This window comes from Ctenopharyngodon idella, chromosome 18, assembly GCF_019924925.1.
Source record: "Ctenopharyngodon idella isolate HZGC_01 chromosome 18, HZGC01, whole genome shotgun sequence".
In the NCBI taxonomy this organism is placed as follows: domain Eukaryota; kingdom Metazoa; phylum Chordata; class Actinopteri; order Cypriniformes; family Xenocyprididae; genus Ctenopharyngodon; species Ctenopharyngodon idella.
The window spans coordinates 3,184,911-3,205,848 of record NC_067237.1 but is presented as its reverse complement, the minus strand read 5'-3'; the positions used below and the strand labels follow the sequence as shown (position 1 = coordinate 3,205,848).

Genomic DNA, 20,938 nt, shown 5'->3' with positions numbered 1-20,938 from the left:
ACGTTAGACCAGAAGATGGCGCCCACAGCTGAATCATCTATCTATCAATTTTCCAAACCGCTGGTCCAATGTGGGTACAGCATAATATCATACAGGTATAAATTCCTTTTTAATTCATTAACAAATTGTTTAATTAAGGTTTATACATAGTTTCCATAATAGAGTAATAGGGCCCTATTTTAACGATTAACGAAAAATGGTCGGCGTGCCTGGCATATGATCTAAAAGGGTTGTACCTAGTCTCTTAATAAGTCATGGGTGTAACATGCAATAAACCAATCAGTGTCATCTCCCATTCCCTTTAAAAGCTTGTTGTGCTTGCACCATGGTGGATTCACTATTTACATGGCGGAATTTGCAAGCAGAAAAACTGAACGCTTCTCCAGAGAGGAATCCTTATATTTTTAATATTTAAAAATGTTTGTGCTGCTGCACGTCCCTGTGCGTGTAATAAGCAGAGTGTATGCGCTTTGTGCACCCACCTATAGATGCATATTACTAACGCACCCTTTATATAACACAAAAATACTGTGGCATTGACTTTAGACCAGGTTTTTGTTGGTCAATGGCACAGTCATTTTCAGTTGCCTAAAAATATCAACACGCCAACAATGCACCTGATCACACCTCGTTTTCAGACCAGCACGGCCACGGGCAAACAGATGGGCGCGAGTGCAATTGCTATTTAAACAATGTGGCACTGGACGTGAAAATGATAACTGCATCGGGCTGAAATTAGCAAAAAAACACTTGCGTCATGCCTGGCGTTGCCGGGTGTATGATAAGGCCCATAGAGTCTTACTACTGGAGCTGAAAGTTTCAAATAATTATTAAACAGCAAGCACAAACTATGCAAAAGCGACAGCCCTTCCGGTGCACTCAGTGTACGAATTTGCTCACTTGTTTTCATTCACTCCTTCAAGTTAACTATATTAGCGGACTAATGTAGGGAATAGTAAATGAGGAGCGATTTCGGACACAGGCTTTGAGTTAGTTTTGCACTGTTCTCAGTTCAGTTTCCTGTGTTTTCTTTGTTCATGCTCTGCTGTTGCCATGGTTTTTGATTTGCCCTCATGTGTCTCACCTGTGTCTTGTTAATTACCTCGATTAGTCTCTAGTGTTTTTTGGTGTACTTACAGCCATCAGTTTGTGTTTTCAGTTGTCCATTATTGTCTACATTTGTTGGTTATTCTGTTCCTGTTTTTTGATTTCTGACATTTATGGGAATCCTGAGTATTTGTGTTATTTTTGAATTTTGGGTTAATAAAAGACTGCTGCACATAGATCCTGCTGCAACCACTGCTGTGACATTGACCAGCCAAATATTACTACTAAATATTATTACTTCATCTCAGCAAATAATTGGTTATTTCACTCAGTTAATAAATGAATCATGTCTGACTACTAACAGCACATTTCTACAACGCCAACGGTACCTGAAAACCTTTGCTTTTGTGTGATTCTACATTCATGCCACTGGGTGACAGTATTTACTTCTAAAGGTGACTGCCATATTGGCCAGCACAACATAAATAAAAATGTACTAAGTGCACCTTTAAGAGCCATAAATTTTTGTTTGACAAAGAGCTTTTGATTTGTTCATTGTTTAAACATTATATTAGCAGGGGAGCCCATATGGTAGTTACACTTCATTAGTGTTCTCATGAGATATCTTGCAAGTAAAACCGAATAAGGCAGACCCAAATTAAACTTTGCCAGCCACAACTGTGAAACGCCTCTTTCACATTTTATTTCCTTTGTTGTGAAAGACTAGAACAAGGCCTAAGTGTAGGACAGTTGTCAAGAGTTTATTTAACGCTCTCCATCTTTTCCTCTGGTGAGCATTAAATTCTTCTGCCTCTTCCAAAACCATTACACACAAACACTGAAGGATGGCTATTTGAGCAAGACCAATGACAAATGGCCACATTCTGGCTTTCTTTAGTTCCCAGTGCTCAGTAAAAGAGAGAGAGCATGTGTGTGTGTTTACAGGTTTGGCTATACTTGTGAAGGCCACATGTCCTCACTTATATAGTGAAATATTATGACAACCGACTAGTAAGGGCATTTCACTGGTCCTCACTAGTTAAAAGGCTTATAAATTGGCCAAAACATGTATTTTTAATTAAAATTTAGTGTTTTAGGTTTAGGAGTAGGGGATGGGTTAGGTGATAGAAAATATCATTAACCTGATAAAATCAATGGAAGCATATGCAAAGCCTTCACTAATACATTGAAACAAACTTGTGTGTGTGCGTGTGTGTACGTGTGTGTGGTCCTGGTATTCCCTACGTTATGGGGACCAAATGTCTCCACAAGGATAGCAATACCAGTAACTTTTGATCTTGTGGGGACATTTTTTGGTCCCCATGAGGAAAACAGCTTATCAATCATACCGAATGATGTGTTTTAAAAATGTAAAAAAAAGCAGAAAGTTTTTTCTCAAGATAACAAAGTAGGAAAATGGTACTTTATTTTTAAGATAGTAACACTAACTAACTAAATAAAACTCCTCAATATTTAAACTGCACGAGTCAAAACAATGGAAACAATTGTGTCATACCCATGATACCCATAATACACAAATACAAGCTCTCTGCAGTGTGGAAACAGCCTCCATCCGTCACACTGAGGCTCTAGCTCCAAGCTAAAAGCGCCACCACCCACTGATCCGAGATCAGAGTATCATAACATCCACACTAATTACACCCAGAGCACAGGCTGACCTCAGAGCAGAACTCACATTGCATTGTGACCTCGATGATACAGTTCTCCTCTCCTACATCGTTGCTGGCGGTGCACTTGTAGACCCCGGAGCTGTCCTGCGTCAAGTTCTTCAAGGTCACGATCTCTGGGTTCTTCAGATCTGAAAATAGAAAAAAATATTTATATACCTAAATGTATATAAGCTGAGGTATAACTACAATCTATCAGGTAATTAGGTAGACGTGTTGGCATTTGTAAACTATACATTTCTTTAGTCACACAGCTAGAGTATATGACAATTATTCAGTACATTTAGAAAAAGGAATGTTTTGAATATAATATAATATAATATAATAATATAATATAATATAATATAATATATTAAAATATTTATCTTCTGATGCTTTTGAATTTAAAATAATGACACTACAAAGTATATTATCATTAACACAAGTAAAAAAAAAACAAAAAACTGTATGACTGAATTATTTAACTTTATTACTTGATTTTACTTTACATAATTATAATGTTGTACACTATATCCACTAAGACGGAATCGGGCAATTATAACAGACTTACTTCTTGTATTAAATTCAGTTATCATCTTTTTAATTATAATTCTATAAATGGTAACATTTACTTTTGCCGCACCAAACGATTAGATCTACAAAAGAAAATGTTATAAAAGACAAATTATTATGAATGATTCATCCATGCATATGTTAGATTTTTTTGACCTTGTAATTTTGAACCAAATTCTTCCAGCGAAAATGACTTATGCTGGACTTCTCCAATCATTTAGTCCACTTAAACCCCGCCCCTTTCCTACAATTGGCCGCAAGTTTACATTCAGATCTGCCTCCATCCAATCAGCTGATGCATAGAACCAAGTCCCCACCCTATATTACTTTCTTTTTGAACACAATACACAATATCTGCCACTACTTGTGTTACATTGTGACTTTAAAGGGTTAAAATTGCCACCAATCTTCCCAACTTCACAAGAAGAATTAGATATTGGTGTTTTTGTCATATTTTGTTAGCTTTGTTTGTTTTCTTGTGTATTGTGTTGTGTGCATTGCTCAAGGACACAATGCTGATGAAGCAGGATTATGGTATGAGTAACTCTCCTCCAGTTCCCGACTCATCCTGAACCTACAAAACAGCGTTAGCAGTGTTACCCATCTTTTACGACTTCCTTTACTACACTATTTTACAGGTTTCAATCAAACAGAGTGTTTTCATCAGAGAGCAAGCCCAGTAAAGTGTGTGCGCTTATGTGAATGAATTAGTGTTTGTGTGTGTCAGGGTGATTCATAGTTCTGCTGGAACTCCAGCAGATGAGATAAACAGTAAATGTTTCCCTGTAGCCTGTGAGAAAGCGCTTGTGTCTTGAGAATCGAGAACCGCGCTTGCATCTTCAGCCGAGGAGCGTTTGTCAGCTAGAGTTATTTGAGTCGCCTGCATCATTTACACATCCAGGATGTTATGCCTCCTCTTTCATCCCCACATTCCTGTCCCATCATCCCTCTTCTCATCCACTGTCTGCAGTGAATTCTGGGGTGGTGGAATGTTTATCGGCCAAAGAAAGCTTATTAGAGTGAGCAGGTGGTCATTGATGAGGGTGGTTAATTGTTGAGCTCGGGCGACGGCACGGTTCATCTCTCTTGCAGCACTGACTGCATACGGCTAAATAGATTGTAAAACAATATGGGGCTCTGATGATCCAGTGTCAGCAGGAGAAATCACTCTGAAACAGAGCATTACTCTGTCCCATCTGCAAAGCCATATTACACTCGAATATTGTATAGTTCTTGCACTTTTGATAAGTTTTTTTTTTTTTTTTTTCCCCAAGCAGAACCCAATGAGATCAAATTCTAACAATAGCCAAAGGCTGTCGAACATAATCTTTGCTGTATTTTGTTGTTATGTAGTCTAGACTATGTTAACTCATTGTTTTGCTACCCAAGATCTACTGTATATGATACATATTAAAGGTTCAGCAGACGTGATTGCTACCCAATGAGTTAAAGGCACAATATGTACAGAAATTAGGGCAGAAATTATGTTCATAGATGAGATTATTAACGTTACTGTAGTATGAAGCAGAGCAAGGCCGAGTGCTGTGAGAGCAGAAACGAGGCCACTGGAGCGATTACTAATGAGAGACGAGCGCGACACGGCTCGAGAGCAGCAGAACTTTTATTATGCCACAGTCGCTGCTTCCGCTTCTTCCGGTCAAGCGTATGTGGGGTAACGCAGCGCTGTTTTATCATATTAGATACATTTGTGTGTTGAAAGTTGTTACAGTGCTACTCTGCATTCGCTCGGCGGCTACTATGAGACACTTAATGCACACTGCAGTAAGCTAGATCGAAATTATGCATGGTAAAACATGGTATTCAAGAAAACGAGATTTAAACAATAAGACTAAATGTGTTGAGCTATATAACAATGATTAGTTTTCTGTCCATGAATGCATCCAAACAGTTGCTCACCTGTCTAATAAAACACATAATATATTAAAGCGTCTTTAGTGTTTCCATGGTTTTTACAAAATAAAACCGGAAATCGACGATAGACACCGCACGGACACAGTCCGTATGCTGATTAAAATTGCTTATTTCTCTGGAGTTAAACATTCTTGGAAACATTTGGGATAATGTAAGTACACAAGCCAACAAAATATATAACATTGTTCTAGTGTTTTTTGGATATTTTCATCCAAAAATCTTACATATAGTGCCTTTAAAGACCTATCAACCTGCGCCATCTAGAGTTTCATGCCAGAACTAGGTAATTATTTTTAAACTGTAAAAAAAAATTCACAAAATATTACTGATTTTACTGTATTTTTGATCGAATAAATGCAGCCTTGCTAAGCATAAGAGACTTCTTTTAAAAACATAGTAATAAGTAGAAAAAATAGTACTTTTGAACAGAAGTAAATCTATATATACTGTATATAGTATATATTTGAAAGCATGTTTGATTGCAAATTAGTTAAATTCAGTTTGCAGAGTAGGTTATAGTTTTCAGCTTGTGTTATATAGGTCTGAATCTCTGCCGCTTGACACATCTAATGTTATGTATCATCTTACCGCACGACCCTATAATGCATATTGTGGACTAATATCACTAGAGCTGTTGAAATCTGTTCTAATTTCATTGCCTGTTTGCCACGCATCGCTTGAGAGTCAATATGCACAGGTTTAATCTGCTAAAATCAGCACTTCTGTAAAGAACTAGGCGATGCATTTGTGTGTGAAGTTCATGGAATCAGATCTTTGAAAGACATTCAACACTATTATTTGAGACAGTTAGCAGCAAGTAACTGTACAAACCCCTTTCTGTCCAGAATAAGGTATGATATGATCCAGTCTGTTTGGGTGTTTGACTCACCGATGAGGGTGAAGGGAGGCAGTTTTCCCACACTCTTGCCTTTATCCGGTACTCTCTCCCATTTGTACTGAATGGGGTCAGATCCATCTGAAGACTTACAGCTCAGTTTCACATCACTGCCCTCCAGAAGCCGGCCCTCCATCCAGCACCGGGGTTTAGAGGGCTTCACTGTAAACGAGGAAACACAAATGTGTGTTAATGTAAAGTTAACTAATTAGTTGTTTAATATTGTTATCCACAACAGCTTACTATAGAAACAGTCCCCCAGGATCAAGTATCAATCCTTGTGGTGTTTGAACCAACTACCTTTTAGTTACCAGCCCAGATTTTTGGTGAATGGGTCACACCACCTAGTGGTTAAAGGGATAGTTCACCCAAAAATTAAAATTCTGTCATTAATTACTCATCCTCATGTCGTTCCAAACCCTTAAGACTTTTGTTCATCTTCAGAACACAAATGAAGATCTTTTTGATGAAATTTGAGAGCTCTCTGTCCCTCCATAGACAGCTACACAACTGAAACTTTGACACTCCAAAAAGTTCACAAAGAGATTGTAAAACTAAATATTGTTTGACACTTTGAAGCAGTATTTTGAAATTATATTTGAAACTAAAACTCGCAAACACAGCACACTGCAATTTTTTTTTTTTTGGAGGGAAATAAATATCAAAGAGGCAATCCATCTCAACTGTGTCATTCAGGGGAGGCAAGGGTCAGGGTTTGGGCAAAGGTCAGAATTTGTTGTTCTGTGCACTGACTGGTTTGAACTCCCCTCTGACCAAACGCAGCAGATCTGAATGGACACAGAAGCAAAATCAAAGACCACACTGCCTCACAACAGTTACCAAGTGACCTCAGACCGGTCCCACTGGCATCCTGCATACCGCAGCACTGCTCTAAACTGTTCTGGGGTCAGTTAGATGAGCCTGTCCAGAGGGATCTGTCTGGAGGCTGAATGGCAGTTAAGAGACAGCCTGTAGACCTCTGTGGCCCTTTCTGGCCCTACTGACCCCGTCTATAAACACACAAACACATCAGAAGGACATAGGAACCAATTCAGCTAAGATGTGTCAGGTTATGGAGTTACTGTTAGTGTATATTTCTATGTCTTTGCTCCACATTCAAAACATTATTTAACCAACATAGAAAGGATATACTGTTCCAAGATGTGGTCCTCATCTTATAAAATAATCAGCGAAAAAGATTTTTCACAGCTTAAGCTCCATACTGAAAATCAATGAACATGCGGATGGACTCCAATTGAAACAATGCCCATTCGTTTAGATCTGTTTCAAGAAATCTCAGGAAACAAGCAGAGCTTAGTGGGACCATCATTCACAGTAGCTGCATGAAAAGTTTTAGCCTAGTGATTAGCACATGTGCGAAATGCATCATTTCTACCCATCCTGATTTTGCAGAGATAGACGCGATCTAGGGTGAACATATTTTGTTGATCCTGGAACAACATTCCTATCACAAAATGTGGTCCTAACCCCTAAACCTAACCCTACCCATAACTGATCCCTAAAACCAAAGGGAAATGATAGATGAATAACACTGATGTACAAGCACCAAACCCTAGTTGTAAGCGTGAACTTGACATAAACTGTAAACTTGTCCCTCGAATCTGATTAGGTAATTGAAATGTTGTTCCAGGATCAACAAGGATAATGATCCAGGAACATGTTTCACATGTTGAAATCAGGTCCTGTGTCATTTCCTGTCAACTGCAAATTTCGATAAAAGCAAAATACAGGCTGAAGATAACATCATAATGTGAACACTAACTCGCTGTAATGTGTTTATAGAGTGACGGAGAGGAAATATAAAAGAAGAGTAGCGAGAGAGACAGGGGGTGGAGAATGAGGATTATGGGAAGGCAGTATTGAGCTAATCTTCTGTGATATGCTAATACTGTACATGAGAGAAACTTTAGGGTAGAGGCCGGATTTACATCAATTCATCCTCCTATTTCTCTTTCTTTCAACTTTACACCAATATCCTGTCCCTCTGTGGCTAGTGTACTAATCTGGTAATAAAATGATTTAGGAAATAAAATTAGGACGTGATTTACAACTTCAAACTGCTTGGCATAAGCTGAGAGTCCTTGAAAATAGGAACTATGCAACAAAAGCATATAGAGATGAGTCTAAATAAAAAGAAACATCTTTCTTTCCACTTCTTCTCTTGGCTGAGCGCTGTGGTGTCAGAGATACTGCATTTGAATGACGGTTTGGAAACCCTGCGGTCTAATAATGGAAACCAGACATAACAAAATATCAAATCATAAGAAGCTCATCTGAACCTCATTTGGGATGACAGTAAACTGTTTTGCTAGAAGAAGAGAAATCGCATAAGCTCCTAATTCTGTCTCTTCTGTTTTTAAGAGATAGAGCTCAATCAATGTGCACTCATCCCACCATTTCAAATTAACATCCTCTCGATTTACCATCCAAAGTGAAGCAAACATAACCAGCCACCAGAGTTGAGAGTGACTGGCCAGCAAATACAACCAATCATATTTCTAGATTATGTCAATGATGGCCAAATGTTGTAATCTGAATGATCATCAAATTGAATCATAGTGAGACTGGCTGATGGAGGAAATGGTTCAGAGCTGATTCCAGGAAGATGAGCCTTACCCAGCACAATGAGGTTGACTTGGCTCCAGTGGTATTTGCCGCCGGTCTTGACCTTACAGTGGTATTCTCCAGAGTCTGTCAGCTGCAGATCACTGATCAGGAGAGAGGCGTCTCCGTTCAGGTAGTCCCCCGCGAAGGACAGACGACTGGCATGGTTGTCGTTAGTGTAGACCTCATTGTTGAAGAATGTGATGATCTGAAATGTAACAGCGAGAGAAACAGAAAGAGTTGTCATATAAATAAAAGAAATCAATGGAATCAGTAGGGATGTAACGGTACATGTGTTCCTCCTAAACCGTAGCACATAGCCTTACATTTACCTCAGGCATTTAGTATCGACAGCATGCTAGTTTACTAGAGAAATAAAAAATCTATAGAGAGGAGCATTTTGTATATATAAATCCACAGTTTAAAAAATAAATAAATAAAAAATGATGTTTAGTTTTCCACCCCCCTGATGTACCGAACCCGTACCAAACCGCGACTTCAAAACCGAGGTACGTACCGAACTGTTATGTTTGTGTACAATTACACCCCTAGGAATCAGATATCTATTTCAGTTGATGCCAAAGGGACGATAAAACAGGAAAAAAAATCTAGAAACTAGAATATCATAGATGGCTGTTTCTATGGGCTGCTATACATAAGCAGTCCGCCATGTTGGAACGGTCAAAGCCAGTCCGTGAACACTTGAGAACAAGTTGACTGTGTGTCTGCAACCATAGTTATACGCAAGTATGGATATCTATATCTGCATAGACTTCAGCAGATGATTTTCATAGGATTTATTACAACAATATGAAGGATTTAATACAATACGAAGGCATCAGCTAACATATTACATAACATTAAAAAGTTTCCAAAGTTTAAAAACCTGTAATATTGAGTTAATATACATAAAAAAAAATTTGAGTTTAGGTATAGTGGTGCAGAGCCAGTGGTTGTTCTGTAGGCAAACATTAGAGCCTTGAATTGGGTGCGAGCAGCTATTGGCAGCCAATGCAAACTGATGAAGAGAGGTGTGACATGTGCTCTCTTCAGTTCGTTAAAGACCAGTCTTGCTGCAGCATTCTGGATCAGTTGTAGAGGCTTGACAGTGCATGCTGGAAGGCCTGCCAAGAGAGCATTACAATAGTCCAGTCTGGATAGAACAAGAGCTTGGACAAGAATTTGTGTGGAATGCTCCGATAGGAAGGGTCTAATCTTCCTAATGTTGTACAAGGCAAATCTGCAGGGCCGGGCCGTTGTAGCGATATGATCTGTGAAGCTTAAACAATCATCCATCATCACACCAAGGTTCCTGGCCATTCTGGAAGGAGTTATGGTTGACGACCCAAGTTGAATGGAAAGGTTATGATGAAGTGTTGGGTTGGCACCGACCACAAGCAGTTCCGTTTTTGCAAGTTTGAGTTGAAGGTGGTGGTCCTTCATCTAGGCAGAAAGGGCTGTCAGGCAGGCTGCGATGCGACCAGCAACCGTCGGATCATCTGGTTGGAATGAGAGGTACAGTTGTGTGTCATCAGCATAACAGTGATAGGAAAAACCATTTTCCTGAATGACAGACCTAGTGATGACATGTAGATGGAGAAGAGAAGTGGTCCAAGCACTGAGCCCTGAGGTACCCCAGTAGCAAGATGATGTGACTTGGACACCTCACCTCTCCAAGATACCTTGAAGGACCTACCTGAGAGGTAAGACTTGAATCACTGGAGTGTGGTTCCTGAGATGCCCTTCGACATGAGGGTTGACAGGAGGATCTGGTGGTTAACTGTGTCAAAAGCTTTGCAAAGTATATTTCTTTTGACTCGTACACGTCACAGGTGTTTGACGCATGCACAGTTTTGAGCAATAATTTCACCACGAGTTACAGCCCATATAAATACAAAAAAAAAAATTATATATATATAACAACAAAATTAAAAAAAAAAAATTAAAAGCGCATGTGCGTACAAAGTATGCGTGGTTACAAAAATCCGGCACTGCACATACAGTACGTGCATACTCTTCTGATGACGAAATTCGTGTTACTCGCACTGTATGCTGACCCTTGTGTATGTGTAAAAAGTGAAGTATACTTTGGGCTTAATGCCTTAGCATCCACTGCTAGCAACCCTGTAGCCACGTAGTAAAATGCTAAAAACACTCAGAACATCTCAGAAACAGATGCCTACCCAACTAGCAGGGCCCTTACAACTCTAGTAGCCTCATGGCAACATGCTTAAACACACCATAAAAACACAGCAACATCTCAGAAAAAAACACATAATGCCCTAGCAACTACCCAAAACAACTAAACCAACCAGAATAAATTAAGTCAAAGAGCGAAATGCTGAAAACACTCAAAATCCATCAGGAACTCATAGCAGCGCCCTGACAACTGCCTGCAACACTCAGAAAAGAAAACTTAGCATTTTCATTTTCTTCAGAAAATGTACAAACAAACGTTTCTTCTACTTCGCGACAACTGTACCTATTCGGTACAAAAGACAAAAGGGTATTTCTAATATAAAGAACTTCTACCTGAGCTGACTACCCTGGAAAAGATGCTAAATGGCTGTCGCACACAAACACAGCTGCCAACACACACATTCACACACAGTTTGACTGTGACAGCCTCCTGAATGCCTGAGGTAAAGAACTAAACACTGATGCCACGACACATCAGCAGACCTGCAGATGGGTTCACCTGCCGAAGCTGTCTGCGATGACTGCTCGTTTCACACACACACACACACATAGACATGAGAAAGCTCCACTGCAAAACTCATTAGCATTTCTGGCCAAAACATCTGTGATTCTTATTGTGTGCATCCAGTATCACTGACAGTCATGATGCTCTTTGTCATATTTATTTATTTAGATTACAATTGATGCAAGAATAATCTTCTCTAACATAATCTTCTCTAACATGAGTAACATCTGAGTCACGGGTTATGGCTTCACTTCAAAGAAAGAGGTTGTTTGCATTAGCCAAGTATATAGCTGAAGAGAGCTCTGTTAGCATTTCCGTTCATCTCAATAACAGCTGCATGGATGTCGTATGGATGTATGTGACCTACATGCTACATATGCTACACATGAACATGCAAAGTCAAAGACAAGTACGCATTGCTGGTTTTCTGGTCGAAAACGTCTGGTTTGTTAGCAATTTCTTAAAGTTTTTTTGGGGGTACTATTCAGCTGGTCAAGCTGGGAGACCAACCTAAGACTAGCAAAATTAGTTTAGGGTGGCTTAAGCAGATTTTCTAATTTCTAATTTCAGTTTCTAGTATAATATAACAAAATATCTGTGGTTCACACTACCATTCAAAAGTTTGGGGTCAGTAGTTTTTTTTTTTTTTTTTTTCTGACCATTGTAAAGACTTTTAGTAAAGTGTCACGGATGGTTTCCACAAAAATCTGCAAATCAACATATTAGAATGATTTCTGAAGGATTATGTGACACTGAAGACTGGAGTAATGATGCTGATTTATGTAGTATTTATGCATGCTGAGTAATGATTTATAAATTAAATGCAGCCTTAGTGAGCATAGAAATCTTGGACTACATGATTACTTTAAAAACATATGGTATAGTTACAGCCTCTACCAGCAGGGGCTAACTGGGCCATGCTAACCATGTAAACCCATTGACCCACTGGCATTATCAATAGCATTCTTGTGAATACAACCCCTTAGAGTCTACAACACATTGCTAAACAAGCTGTGGCTAAATGTTGACAAGCTGAATGCTTCTAGTTACACAAGCCTTTGAGAGGAACAAAGGAATGACTTATTCATTATGCCAGAGGCTCGGTTTTATTCCTAATCACATTTTCAGACATTTGATTTTAATTAATGACGTCTCAACTGTTATCTTTCCGTTAAATATTACATGCGATGGGCAACCCGTCCCAAAGGTTTCGAAGACTCTTGATGCGAGATTCTTTTTTAGGCCTTTCTTTCTTCTGAAATGAAATCTCAACTGATTCTGAACAGATCTGTGTTGACTTTCAAACAAAGGAAAGATCGCTGTCTGTTATGTGGGGGAATAAAAAGTCTTATCGCGATCAGATAATTAAATGAATCTGAAAGTATATCGCCTGACTGACACGTATTGACTTCCCCCTGATGAATTATTGTGCGCTGCTACATAAAGAGTATCTAAACTTGAAGTGTGTTCAAACAATGTTAGTTTCACAGTGAAAGATTCTGACTTCAGGCAGATAAGACGAAGCTCTTATCTGAATGTGTTTATGTGAGAGCGAGGGAGAAAGAGAGATGGGTGAAGCGTCTGTTAGGTGTACTGATACATGCGTATACAGACGGGTGTGTATTTCAAAGAGAGATGTGTAGATAAAGCTGATTTAGACCTGTGACAAGACGACAGGAACGCAGAGAGAAGCGCTGTGCTCACAAGCCTCAGACTACGAAACCATGAAGGCAGTCATTGTGACTGCTGTGTCACCGAGAGAGAGCGACGGTTAAAACTAGGCGGTTGCTATGGCTGTTCTGAGAGATTGCTTGATGGTATAGCTTGCAAGGTTGAGATTTTATGATTGTTCCCTACTGACAAACAATTAAGAGTTAAGAGGAGACGTTCACTTGTCCCAGAAGAGTGTATATATATATATATATATATATATATATATATATATATATCGTGGCAACAAAAAAGTCAAACCACAGCTACAGGTTTTATTTTACTATGCCCAAAATAAATGCAGAGAAAAACAGGAATTGACTACAACATAATCAGTTATCAATATTTCGTTGGTTCTCACTAGTTTTTGCATGTGTTCATAATATCTTTGTGTGACAGCCTGGCCAAAAGTATGTCTGCACAATTTGCCCTGTTTCATTGTGTTATCACAAATAAAACATTTGACTCCAAGCACAACTTTGCAATATGCTTACATCATTTTAATGATATTTGAATAAAGGGTGCAGATGTCAATTTTCCTAGGGCAGACATCACTTTTAGCCACTACTATATATTTATTTATTTTTGGTGCCGAGAGTACTTTCAATAGGAAAAAAATTGGCCTGTATGCACATTTTTTGTGCATATTTTGCTCATACAGTGAAGACAGGTCAGAAAAATAAAATAAATACTAAAATAAGCTTAGTAGAATATGAGCCCTACAACTTAGTTGTCAAAAATGAAACATTATGAAACATTTTTTGGACCATTTGAGCAATACAACACCCTGGCCAAACTACATAGCAAGTAACTCTAGTATTTTTTTCAGTGTGTAGGGACTAAAACACTGACATTTTATAATATAAAATAAGCTTGCTGACTAGTATCTGTAAGGCTTTAATCACCTCACACGTTTCTCAAACAGTTATCATCCAAATAGAACATGGTTTGACCATGCAGGTGACTGGAAGGAGACCAAGAGGACAGACAAAAGGCATGAGAGGTATAATGCAAAAACAAAACTCATGTCCAGAGGGAGAGAGAGAGAGAGAGAGAGAAGACAAATTGTGAGAGAGGGTTTAAAGCAAAAGATTCCTCACCACACGCTGTTTGACGTTGGGTTTCTGCAGGAGCCACTCGATGTCCAGTGTTTGTCCATTCGACTGCCAGAACTGGTGATGGCAAGGCAATGTGGCGTTGTCCCCGACAACCCGCTTCATCTCGGTCTGAGCCCTAGTCGAGAGCAAACTCAACAGCACTGCAGAGAAAGACACAAACACAACATGTCTGTGAGATCATGCAATGGACTGGTGGACAACTCCACCATTAGGACATTTTAAATGATCAAATTATGCATGTTTTGCGACACTGTCCAAGTGAAACGTCCAATGAGTGGCACTAACAGCGTGTTCGGTTTTATCTGAAACAAATGAATGTGATTCTGTCAACGTTTTATTACACTGGTTGCACGTATCACAGCAGTTCAGAAGTGAAATGTCTGGAAAGTGCCACTAAAAAGTTAATGCTCTATCACATTCAATGTGCAGCAATTATTGGGGTTCGAGCACTTTAAGGCCTTTATGCATAAAAAGGTATTATGTTTATACAGGTAGTTTACCAGGAAATATATGTTTTTTTAAAGCTTTTTAACAGTTATAGCACCACCTATGGGCCATAAAAGTTGGTGTGCTTCTTTAGAGTCATATGCTGAATGTGCTCACCTATTTCCGTGAAGTTCCGAGTTTTCGTTTAGAAATAAGGCTTGTTCGAGATGCATCGGTGCTGCACAGACCGATGGGCTTATGACATCAAAGTACTGCGAGAGCGATAGTCAAGTCAAGTCACCTTTATTTATATAACGCTTTTTACAATGTAGATTGTGTCAAAGCAGCTTTACATTGATAACTGGTACATTATTTGGCTGCACAGCAGCTCTTAAAGAATAGTGTCAATGCAGGCAGATCAAAGCACTGTTGAATATCAAATGTCAAGTTAAATGTCAAGTGTCCCCAACTAAGCAAGCCAAAGGCGACAGCGGCAAGGAACCCAAACTCCATCAGGTGACATCAGGTACAACAGCATAGGAGTCGTATGCTCTCCAAACGCTTTTGCGGTACTTTGTTTTGTGTGCTGTATTGTTTTGTGTGCTGTAGCGCCACCGTCAGGCCGATTGGGGTGATACTCTGTGATACTGTGATACTCTCTCCCCAAATTAAGACCTACCATCTGGCCAAGTTTCAAGTCTCTATAGCACTTACAGTTTGGTCTGCATGATCAGTTTTACGGCGGAATAATAATAATAATAAAAATCCTAACAATTACAATAGGGTTTCAGCGCTATGTGCTTGAACCCCAGATTAATTGTTAATCTTCCCCTGTGATTATAATTTGTGTAAAAAGGATTAAAAATTGTTGGTGTTTCACTGCCACTAGTGGTCATTTCAGCTGGAAATGTGATGGATAAAATTCCTCGCTTGCACCATTTCTCACTAAATGTTTCACTTGGGAATGCATTACATTTCAGGACCAACATGTGTTGTGAATGTCATTTCATGTTTTTTTTAACAGGTTCAACGAAAAATAGTTCCACTGCAAGACTGGCATGGGCATCAGTATTTATCATGCAGTCTAACAAGACACATGGTAACAACACAAAAATACCTTAGTACAACTTTGGAAGGTTAGCAAGTCCCAAAACCCCAGATAGGTACATTTTCACACCCTTCTACATTTACAAATGCACCACAAAACGGCAAGTCCACATCAAGTACACTATTTCAGAACCCATAGTTCTTTCTGCCACTGGGATCCTGGCTAATTTACTTGAGGCTGTCGGACATTGCCGGAGGCTTGAGTAGCATTACAGTCAGGCGTCGTGGGGATTTGCAGACTAGTTAGGTCCCATGAGGCAGGAATAGGACGAGATGAGCAATTCCTTCCACCTGGTGAGAGGAGCTTGCAATACAAACAATGCAGCATAACTCACAGCTTCACCGGTCTTATACCAACAGATATTTATGGAGCTCCGGCATTAGCATAACATTACACTTAATCTGCTGTCGAATATCACAAATAGCTGCAGACTCTTCACTTATGCAACAGTTGCTAAAATGATGCCAACATACAGATTCATCCTGCTTCTGTAAATATTATGACATTTCCTCATTTTAGCTCTTCAACTCAAGGGAATAGGGAAGCTTTATTGCTAAACACATGCTTTGGGTTTGATGGACGTGCCGTTTTAAGTGTGTTTTGTCTAGCTGTGCTCATTTGGCAATCACCACATCATGGTAAGAATGCATGCGCCACGTGTCGCCAACAAAGCACTCGTGATTAGTTGACTGACATGCATGAGTGACTGTCCGCTACCCATGAGACACCACCTGTGCCAAAACGCTGGTCCTACTGCGTCATGATACAGAATCAACGGGCTGTAATGCATCCGATTTATTGTTTGGTCTTCCTGGAGATCACCAGGGCATGCGGCCAGGTGACTGCCACAACACTTCATCACAATACACAAATACACACTTGAGTTTTAAGTTAAGATTTTGGAACTGGTTGTTAAGATGCAAAGCCAGATTTGCTTCAAAAGTATGCTGGAAATGTATTGAGCCTTCCTATTATTAATGCTAATGTGGGTGACTTGGGTCTGACATTTTTTGTTAGTATTTTCAAACTAACATTTTTTGAGCTTGTTGTAAAGTCAAATACAAACCTGTACATCGTTTTCCAGAGCTGTGATGGTTAGCACATGAGCTCTAATATATTAAGCTTTAATGCTAATTCTAATGTGGATGACTTGAGTCTAAAGATTTTGCCAGCATTTTAAGATGTTCAAACAACCATTTTTGGAGCCTGTTGTCAAAATTTAAAGCCAAATACTCTCTAGTACATTGTTTTTCAGAGCTGTGGCTTAACGGTTAGAACATGAGATCCAATGCATTGAGCTTTAATGCTAATGCTAATGCTAACGGAGATGACTTGAGTCTGATACTTTTGTCAGCATTTCATATTCAAACAAACATAGTTTTAGGTTAATGTGCAAAGCCACAAACACTTTAAAAGTATGTTGTTTGTCAGATCCGAGGCCTCATTTTTAACATATGCTTTGAAATTTTTGAGCTTTGATGCTAACATGAGTTGCTTGAGTTTTAGTTAGGCAAATGATGTTTCCCCATCATCTCTCTCTGTTCCTATAAATAAAATTGTATGTTTAAACTATTCTTCAACATATTGTACCTGCACATATTATTCTTCAAACAGTAAGAACTGAATTAGCATAATGTGGAAATGTTGATATATGTAGTACCTGCACCCATTTTGGAGATGTATAATGAGAGAACCCAGAAGAGATCTGCATGGGTCTCTTCAGGGTACATCCTGAAGTCATTCTCATTAAAGTTGTGTTTCTGATTCAGCTCTATGATCTCAAAGGCCTTAATAGGCTGCAGGCAGTGAGAAGAATTAGAGAAATTACTGCGCTGCCATGGCTCTTTGTCTCTTCGTGTGAACTGCCAAACTAAAACAATGAGTCAGCAGAAAGCAGCATGAAGCTCCCCTGCAGTCAGCCCTGCTCATGATTTTTTAATGCATTGCTTGCATCCTCCATCATCTGGTGTGATCTTCACAGTCAGGCGTGTGAGAGAAACACTGAAGTCAATTGATTTCAGGGGGGATGGTACGGCTCAAGAATGCAAAAGAAAAATGCAAGTGTTTATGAAAGTAAAGTTGAAAAGTTACGGAATTTTAAACTAACTAGCATCCATTTCTATCCATCAAGTGCCCCATCAGAGCTTTCTTTAGGTGCTCAATGGGACTTGTCAGCAAAGTGGTGTTGTTTGAGTGATTCTGAATGTGTTCATTTGATTTCAACAATATATGTCTTTTGCTAACATATAACACACATTTATTACCATTATTTCAGCCAGCATATTGGCATCAGTTATTGAAAAACCAATTTTAGTTGACCACTATTGATGATTTTTTCCTAATTGTCTGTGTTGAGAAGAAGCAGACACAAGAGTGGTTCATTCTGTCGGGCCAGACTGGGTCTCCTGGGAGGTTCTCACTGGTTTAGCTCTGTGCTGATAAATGCTAAATGCCCTTATTCTCTCTCACCCACGTCTGAACTCAGAAATATGCGATTAAAGCTATGCTATAACTATCGTTCCTGTCCTCTGTGCACATCCAGGTCTCGAGGTGAGAGGTGTGTCTCTATGCTCAGACCTTTGACAGCATATTTTCTCAGGCACTTTGTAACTCAGCTTGCTGAGTCATTCCTCGCCTGCTACCGTTACGGATGGACATAATAATGTGTTGGAACAAGCTGGCAAGATATCAAAGAACAGAATGAAAGCAGTTTTAATTTCATCCTCCTTCAAGGAAGGTAAAGCTCAGCAGCAAAAATATCCAGCATACTGCCAGCCAGGTGGTTTAATAGCACTGCTTCACATGTTAGTCTGCTTTATACTTCAGTTCAGGCTAAAATGAAGAGCTACGTGATGTTGAAATTGGAAACTGTGCTTTTTAAGCACACTTTTGATGCGTGCTTTATTCTTTCCATGATGCAAAGCAATAAAATGTCAAATGAGATATCTTTGGAATCGGCAAAAACCAACAAACGGATCAAAATCAAGAACATGCAACATTTTCATAGGTTATTAGCATTTTGGTAAAAAGCTTATTTCTTCCGAATGCTAGGTGGGGCTATCTTCAAACTTTTCAGGCACCTTCAGGACATTTTGATGATGATGTCTACCAATTTTTATGAAAATAGGTCAAAGAGTTTAAAAAATATTACAGTTTATGTCAAAATTCAAAATGGTGGAAAGGCGAATGGTCCAATTCTACAAAATTGGTATTGATGGATTCATCATGACCAAAGGTATCTGATCGTTTTTCTGTTTTAGAGTCAACTTTAAATCAGAATGGACCCTTTGTATTTATATGTTTGTCATCATATTTTGAATGATTCCTTGATACATATATTCTAAAGAGAAAAGATCTTTTTGATCTTTCATCAAAATGCAAAAACTTGCTCCAATTCTGAAATGATTTTCATCACAAATCCCTCCCCTCAACACCCTGGCTCTGGTAATTAAAGACCACTTTCAAATCCAATCAAATCCCATTGTATACGATCAAGTCCTACATTTTTCCTTTTTAAATATCCTATTTTACTCGATACATCGCAATATGGATGTAAAATGGATTGAGATCAGGGTTTCATGTCAACTTTAAGCTTAAATAGCTACAATCTTACTGTTACTGTATATTTTCTGTGTACACTATCTTGCTACCTGACAACTTAGCAAACATCTACAGTACTTTTTATGTGTGAAGCCTTGACATGAGTGAAAGAGTCTTCAAAGCAAGTATAGTTAGCATAGAAAGCTCCTGGTTTCTTTGGCTTGTGTTCCCACTTCTGCTGCAGGTGTTTAAATTGTCATTTTACTGCATTCAATTGCCCTTTAGACTAAACTACCTTTTAAGAGGAAATGTAACAAAGGGAAATAGAAATGAAATGGATTTTAAGAGAGAGAGAGAGAAAGAGAGAGAGAGAGAGAGTTCTGTGAAAATGCCCTAGGGGGAGTTGTGCTCCATTAAATTCACCCCTCTCTCACACTCTATAAAAAGCATCTCCTTTGCTAGTCACCACACCGTCACCAACCAATACCTCAAAATCTTGTCCTTAAACTCCTTAACCCCTCAACCCTACAAAAAAAAGCCTGCAAATCTAATGTACGGCCACATCCATCCCTGGATTACATTCAGAGCACAAAGGCAGTAAAGGAGATTCCGTGCTGACCAAAACAATGACTGCTAATAAGCAATAATCTCATAATTCAATCTGAAGCACTAGCCAAAAAACAAACTTCCAGGCTATCCGAGTCAGAATTTAAATTCGATTCAGTACTGCAAAGCAATCCCTCTTTAACCCACATGCCATTTGAAACTCACTGTCCCAGTGAACCGGCACAAAAGCAAATCAAACTATGTCCAACATAAGTCTTTCTACATTAGCTATAGGGCCTAAACTGAGAACCTTTGACCTCTAAGAGTCTTACTTTAAGAACAGATCAAGAAGAGCTTACACATCTTAATGCTGCTCGTCTTGTTATCCGCGATCTCTCGTGAGCTCTCAGTCTGCTGGGAGGCTCAGGGACAATTGCTGGCATGTAAAGTAACACACAATGAAACGGACTTCCTGATGAATTTAACAGAATAATCAATATGTGCTGTTAACTAACAGGCTGTTAAGCAAGGCATTGTCTAAGCATGTATACCTTTACAGCATGTACTAAATATCTCAGATTTAAAACTATATATATGGTTCAAGAATCTGTTATATACTTGTGGTTACTTTTATACACTATATGCACTACGGTTCAAAGTTATTACAATTTAAAATAACTCTTCTCTATTTTAATATACTTAAACCAAATTTATTCCTTTCATCAAAGCTGAATTTTCAGCATCAGTCTTCAGTGTCACATGATCCTTCAGAAATCATTCTAATATGCTGATTTGCTGCTCAAGAAACATTTCTTAATATTATCAATGTTGAAAACAGTTGTGCTGTTTCATATTTTTGTGCAAACCATGATACATTTTTTTTTAGGATACTTTGTTGAATAGAAAGTTCAAAAGAACAGCATTTATTTGAAATAGAAATCTTTAACATTTTTAAATGTCTTTACTGTCACTTCTGTCTTTACTGTTACTAAATGATAATGATCCTTAAAGTTCACTTATACTGTTAGCCAGGAAACTTACACCAAA

General features: G+C 38.8%; 1 protein-coding gene across 2 annotated transcripts in view; it reads right to left on the bottom strand.

Moving 5' to 3' along the window:
- Window positions 1–20,938, bottom strand: part of clmpb (CXADR like membrane protein b) — a 94,861-nt gene that overhangs the window by 9,982 nt on the left and 63,941 nt on the right. The window contains exons 1-5 of one of the 2 annotated variants that reach the window (XM_051870460.1): window positions 17,466–17,679; window positions 14,254–14,411; window positions 8,752–8,947; window positions 6,109–6,276; window positions 2,744–2,866 (exon numbers count right to left, since the gene is read on the bottom strand). In XM_051870460.1, coding sequence (XP_051726420.1) covers window positions 2,744–2,866; window positions 6,109–6,276; window positions 8,752–8,947; window positions 14,254–14,411; window positions 17,466–17,535 — 715 coding nt within the window. In that variant the 5' untranslated portion in view covers window positions 17,536–17,679. Of the gene's footprint in view, window positions 1–2,743; window positions 2,867–6,108; window positions 6,277–8,751; window positions 8,948–14,253; window positions 14,412–17,465; window positions 17,680–20,938 lie in introns of those variants that run through there. The other variant, XM_051870461.1, reaches the window with a different exon arrangement.